Below are 6627 nucleotides of genomic sequence, written 5' to 3' on the forward strand. Positions count from 1 at the left end.
GGTGAGAAGCTCGGTCACCCGCGGGGAGCTCGGAGTAGAACCGCTTCTCCTCCACATCGAAAGGAGCCAGCTGAGGTGGCTCGGGCATCTAGTCCGGATGCCTCCTGGACGCCTCCCTGGAGAGGTGTTCCGGGCATGTCCCACTGGGCGGAGGCCCCGGGGAAGACCCAGGACACGCTGGAGAGACTACGTCTCTCGGCTGGCCTGGGAACGCCTCGGGGTCCCCCCAGAAGAGCTGGAGGAAGTGGCTGGGGTGAGGGAAGTCTGGGCATCTCTGCTTAGACTGCTGCCCCCGCAACCCGGTCCCGGATAAGGGAGGAAAATGGATGGATGGATTCTTTTGTTTTCTTCTGATAATCATTTTGGTTTCAATGCTTTAATCAGACACACATTTGCATTTATGCAACAAAGGAACTCATGAGGCATCAATGATCATCATTGCCTTCACAATTTAACTTCAATTTCACTTTTATTCATTTCTTTGGGACGGTGAACATTGAAAACATCACAACAAAGAGCCAGAATCACCCAGCGGCTGTTTTTAATCTGTTTTAACCGGACAGATGTTAAAGTTTCTACCTGAAAAGATAAAAAGAACAACAATCAAATACGACAATTGAACATTGTTGTATTTGATTGTTGTGTTACTCGCAGCGCGACTGTTGAAGATGTTCCTGCTTCACTTTCATCTGGAACCCGTGTTCAGACGTCTCAGTGAGCAAAGACTCACATTTGCGTTCGTCAGACATCTTCAGGGTTTTACTCAGACAAACATCGGTTCACGTCTTCGGCCATCGTACGCGTAAAGCAGAGCGAAGCGAGGATTTTCTGTGTCCAAAGAGACAAAAGCGTGATGATGGAGAGTTCCTCTGAACATGCTAGGCGTTCCCCGCGGCGTCTGTCCGGACGCTCAGCGCTCGGTGATGGTTGGTGGCTGAGAGCCTCAGGACTTGGTCTCTGAGGGGTCGACCTACGATTATGGGCCAATCGCATCTGTTGTCCAGGAAACAGACTCCGCCCCTAACCTCCTTTGCCAAGGCTGTCATCCAGTCAGCAGTCTGATCGAGGTAGTCTGTCTGGCTAAGCCCCGCCTCTCTCAGGTGGTCAGCGTGTGTGAAGACGATTAAAGTGTGTTGACGCCAGTCTGGACCCAGGAGGTTCTGAAAGTCAAGAGAGAACGCAGAAGTCAGGAGAGGAACCGTCTCCAGAGGACAACGGGGACACGGTCTCTGCGTACCTGTGCTAGCTTCTGCACGTGTGCGCCGCACGGGCGGTCAGCGCGCGCCACGATCACCAGGACATGGACTCCTTCAGGGCAGGACTCCTGCAAGCCCAGCGGGCCGGCCGTCAGAGGGGGCGTGTCCATCACTCTCAGGGTTAGATCCGTCTCTGCGCCCTGTCTCCTGAAGTACTTTGGAAAATTCCGACTCAGAAGCCGAGACTCGGTCGTCATGGAAACGTCGTGAACGTTCGAGCCGGTCTGGAACTCATTTCCACCTGCAGGAAGAGAAACGGAGTCCTTCATCAACACTCAGACCGTCTACCAGAGTTTGAGTCCACGAAGAACAACTGACCAATCAGAGCGTTCCCCACAGAGCTCCTCCCACTCTGCTTGTCTCCTAGCAACAGCACGTTGAGGACGAGTGCGCTCTGGGATCCGTCTGCTCTGCGGGAACCCAGCATCCTCAGGATGTTGGTGAGGCTGTCGGCATGGAGACGGCCTTCCACGCCAGGATCCATCTGAGCGGAGAAGGTCGCCGTTTCACAACTGATCAAAGGTTTTCACTGGAAAAAAATCTGAAAATACCGGATGTGAAGAGTCAGACGTTGGTTCAGAGATCTCTGAAAGGAACAGCTTATTCACCTAAATGTCTAAAGTTCAGTAAAGTCTTACAGACTTTGAAGGATCAGAAACAAACACGGCGTTAACGTCTGAAGTTTAACCACAAACAAACGCCTTCCTGACGGGAACCAAAGTGTCTCCTACCTGCACCGCTGCAGCCGGCGGACACCCCGGTCCTGGATCGATGGCTGTGGAATCTGCATGCGGCTGCAGGAGGACCTGCTGGTTAACGTGTAACCAGTCGCTTTTATTGGCTCATAAAACGTCCTGCAGTAAAACAGACGAGTTTCTGATGAAATCATCAAAATCGGGTTTTCTGACAGCTTCTGTGACCGTCGGAGGGGAAGGCGTCTGACCCCTGAAGCCCCACCCACCCATGTGTTCTTCTGTGGACCCCGCCTGTTCCCGCGGCAGAACCGCAGACAGAACAGACGTGGTTTGGGTTTCTGTCAGAATCCAACAGCTGCTGCAGTCGTTGGACTTTCACTCGGCCATAAACTCTCAGGTTAAACAAAGGCCGGCGGAGCAGATCCGCTTTATGGTTAACGGCGTGGACGTCCACAGCGGCGCCGTTTAAGCAGGCGAAGAACAAAAATGGTGGAAAAGATCTGAAACTAGGAGAACTGATGAGTTTCTGCATGGACTGTCTGAGGATGACTCATCAGTATTGATCAGAGATGTGGATCATTACTGATCTGAGTCACACAGTGAGACCAATGATTGACAGGTCAAACCCAGTCTGTTTACTGGATACATAAACATTGAGACAATAGGTGTTTAATTATTTAAACCTCTATTTAGATCAGAATCAACAAAACTGACAAATATTTAGAAAGAAAGAAATCAGATTTATTAGTTGAGGCAAAAGTTTTTCGGTTAACTTCCTGGTTGACTTCAGCAGAAAACAGAACCTCAACTTCACTGCTGTTTCGGATCGTTTCATCCTGAAAATGTTCTCCATCTTTTTTCCATCCTCAGAGTTTTTCTGACTGCACTTCCAGAAGATGAAGACGCAGCAACACCTGAGTAGAAATGGAACCACTAGAAGAGACTCACAGACTAAACGGACAACAGTTTCCCCAGGGTGGGGGTGGGTTCTGGGGTCAGTACAGCAGGACATTAACAGACAGATGGGGGGGCGGGGGGGGGGGGGGGGGGGGGCGGAAGGATCAATAAATACAGTCAGGGCCACATGGTTACAGGTGTGTCACTTCACCTGTGGAGACCAATCAGAAACACACCAGAACAGACCAGAAGACTGCAATGACGTCACCTGACCAGCAGAGAGAGACAGAGGGACCAAACCACGGCACAGGCGCTCAGATAATGTAATCTGTGATTCCAACTGCTCACATGTGCTTCTGCGTGTTCCACAAATCACAGGTGGGCTACAACTGCACTCTGAATTCTGACACATTCCTTATGAGAAACTTGTGTCTAAACTGATCTGTGTCCGAAAATGGAACTAGGGGGAGGGGGATTCAACCAATCAGAGTGCAGGATTCAGAGGATTTGGTAAATTTAGAAAGATCTTCACAGATTCAGACTTCCTGCTTCAATAACTCTTCTGATAAACATTTAAATGTGTCATCAAATCTCTCAATCATTTTGTATTAACACAGAGAGTGAACCACAAATGCATTTACCAAAAAAAAAAGTCTTTTTTTTCCTGATGTTCATGGATCTATTTGTTACGGAGCCCGTGTCCTGACATTAAGATATAAAAATATATCTTGTTCCCACAAATTAATATCTTGTTCCCACAGGTTATTATGTCGTTCGCACAAATTACTATTCCGTTCCCACAAGATACTATTGCGTTCCCTCAAAATACTATTCCGTTCCCTCGAAATGATTAACTCGTTCGAACGCAATAATTATGTCGTTCGAACGCAATAATTAATCCGTTCGAACGCAATAATTATTCACGTCATAAGTCATTCACGCGGATATGCTCTCTGTACGCCGGCAAAACTAAGCCGCTTTCAGGGGTAACTTCCGTGTCTCTGTGACCCATATTCGTTCAAAAAAGGAACATGAAAAACAAAAATGATCACTTTATTACCGTCTCAATGAATATAAGAAAAATATCAAAAGATTTATGATAACTAGGCTGCTTTGCATTCCCAGCGTGCTTTGCTGCAAATCACTGGCCAATCATTGGTCTTGTTGTTAGACCTTGGTCACAGGGACACGGTGATTGGCCAATGATTTGCAGCTAAGCATGCTGGGAAACGTGACGTAGTGCTATTGTTGTTATGCTACGAGCTAAAGGTAAGTGCTTTAGGCAAAGCAGCCAGCTTAATATGATATTTTTCAGATTTTCATCGTGAAAATAACAGATCGACCATTCTTGCTTTTATTTTTACCCCTATTGAATGCTCACAGAGACACGGAAGTAGCGGCAGGAAGCGGCTTTTGCAGCAAGATGACTGAGGGCGTACATCACCATGTGAATAAACGTGAATACGATGGATGCTTTTGTGCTTTTTAAAATAAATAAATCTGTTCTCTAAACATCCTCCGTGTCTTCAATGCAATGTAATGAGACACACACAGACAGAAATGTGAAGGTATCTGCTGTAAATCTATGACGTAAATGAATAACAGGATCAATGATCGGCTAGTCAGTTAGCATGTAGCCTAATAGCCTTCGAATGTAAAGCGACTGACTGCTAAAGTTAATAAAAGACAAGTCCTGAATATTATTATTCCTATTCGACCCTAAACTACAATATCAGCTGTCTGACAACAGACCAGCCGAAATGCTGGCATACAACAAAGAGCTCTGCGGCGGAGCTAGTAGTAGCCTAGCAGGAGCTATCGTATGACAAAGCAGCCTAGTTATCATAAATCTTTTGATATTTTTCTTATATTCATTGAGACTGTAATAAAGTGATCATTTTTGTTTTTAATGTTCCTTTTTTGAACGAATATGGGTCACAGAGACACGGAAGTTACCGCTGAAAGCGGCTTTTGCCGGCGTACAGAGAGCATATCCGCGTGAATGACTTATGACGTGAATACTTATTGCGTTCGAACGGATTAATTATTGCGTTCGAACGATATAATTATTGCATTCGCACGAGTTAATCATTTCGAGGGAACGGAATAGTATTTTGAGGGAACGCAATAGTATCTTGAGGGAACGGAATAGTATTTCGTGCGAACGACATAATAACCTGTGGGAACAAGATATATTTTTATATCTTAATGTCAGGACACGGGCTCCATAATTTGTCTGACAGTCGATGCATCAAAAAGGGGCGGAGCAGGGAGTTTGTGGCTCCACCCAGCATATTTTCTACAACACAAAAAAAACGTTTTCGTCTTTTCTGGATTCACAACGATTTGAATACAGAAAAACTCAGAAATGCAGATTTTAATCTTGAATTTCTTGATGAATGTCCTCCATCATCAGAAACATGTCAATATTATAAACAGTCTTTGAGTCTGACCTGCTGCTGCTGAGACAAAACCACCAGCAGACGCCACTTCCTGTGTCTGACGGCTGAAGGGAACCTGTGACCCGAGTCAAAGTGGATAAAGGCCACAGATGCAATCGGGCCTGGAAAACACAGGCGTGACATTAAGGAAGGAGGAAATGCAGGCGGGACGTGGAAGCAGAGCAGATAGCTGACCCACGCTGAACAGGAAGCTGGGAAACGCCGCTGAAGGTCAATGGAAAGGACCCCGCCAAAATAAATGTCATCTATGGACCATCTGTTCCCAACGCAGGAACCATTGGAGCCGACACGGGTCAACCACACACCAGGAAGGAGCTGCTGTCAGTGATCCTTCAAAAAGATCTCTGTCTGCTGAAGGTCGGTTCTGGAGGAAACGTTCCAAAACGAGTACGGAGGCCATGAAGGGTCATGAGCAGTTCCTCAGTCCACACCACCACTAGTGCAGGACAGCTCAGTCCTGGAGATCTGAAGATCCACGTCCTCGATGGTTCTCCACCTGGATCCGCTGGTTCCTGGAGGAACTTTGGTGAATGTTTGAAGCTCTTGGAAGATTATTCATCTGAGCCTGCTTAGAGGAGGGAAAAACGGTTGATGAAGTTACAGAAACCATAAGAGTTGCTCTTCTCTGTGGTTGTCTTCTGGTTATTCTAACATCTAAAGCTGAAGTGGTTGAATGGAACCGCATGTCTGCTCAATGCCTCCAGGTTCAGAGGATCCTGGACTCCAGGAAGTGGACATCCCTGATGGATGCAGGCTGGATGACCTCAGTCTTTGGTCGCGTCTTCATCAGAGCTCAGAGATGAATAATCCAGAGAAGCTGCAGCATTTGGTCAAAGGATCTGCATCACAGAGGACTCAGAAACAGATTCTTCTGCAGACATGTTCCTGCAGATCCACGTCCAGCAACCAGGAGAACCGTCTGGTAGAACCATGTTCCACATCTTCTGATAGAACAGCAGCTTTACCCGTTGATCTGACCCACCAGGAGGAGCTAAAGCTTCTGAGAGACGCTGAAGAGATGGGGGAGACCTGGAGGATGGAGCTCATTCATCTGGAACGAGGAAAGCAGATCAGGAGACTTGAAGGTGGAGGGAGAAGATCAGGACTTTGCTCAGAAAGAACAGTTATCCTCTGAGAGGAGAAGAGGAGGACAGGGAAGTGCAGGACAAGGAGAAGGAGGACTTAAGATCTTTGGTGGAACAACGTTGGTTGTTCAGAGACTCTGATGCAGAGACAGGAGGCAGAGATGAAGATGCTGAGGGTCTATGTGGGACCAGGATGGATCAGGGATCAGTCAGAGGATCAGATCATGGTGGA

General features: G+C 47.2%; 1 protein-coding gene across 2 annotated transcripts; it reads right to left on the minus strand.

Moving 5' to 3' along the window:
* Positions 1 to 465: 465 nt before the first annotated feature.
* On the minus strand, positions 466 to 2431 carry gimd1 (GIMAP family P-loop NTPase domain containing 1). 2 transcript variants are annotated; one of them, XM_004079545.4, is made up of 4 exons: positions 1988 to 2431; positions 1575 to 1797; positions 1238 to 1497; positions 466 to 1160 (listed from the first exon to the last, which is right to left on the minus strand). In XM_004079545.4, exons 2-4 carry the CDS (start codon positions 1738 to 1740, stop codon positions 879 to 881), a joined length of 708 nt encoding a protein of 235 aa, XP_004079593.1. In that variant the 5' UTR covers positions 1741 to 1797; positions 1988 to 2431; the 3' UTR covers positions 466 to 878. The 2 variants fall into 2 exon arrangements, with proteins under 2 accessions (XP_004079593.1, XP_023822007.1); XM_023966239.1 differs by lacking the exon at positions 1988 to 2431 and adding an exon at positions 1808 to 1961 and having other exon boundaries at positions 1575 to 1740.
* Positions 2432 to 6627: the final 4196 nt, after the last annotated feature.

Source organism: Oryzias latipes, chromosome 18, assembly GCF_002234675.1.
Source record: "Oryzias latipes chromosome 18, ASM223467v1".
In the NCBI taxonomy this organism is placed as follows: Eukaryota; Metazoa; Chordata; class Actinopteri; order Beloniformes; family Adrianichthyidae; genus Oryzias; species Oryzias latipes.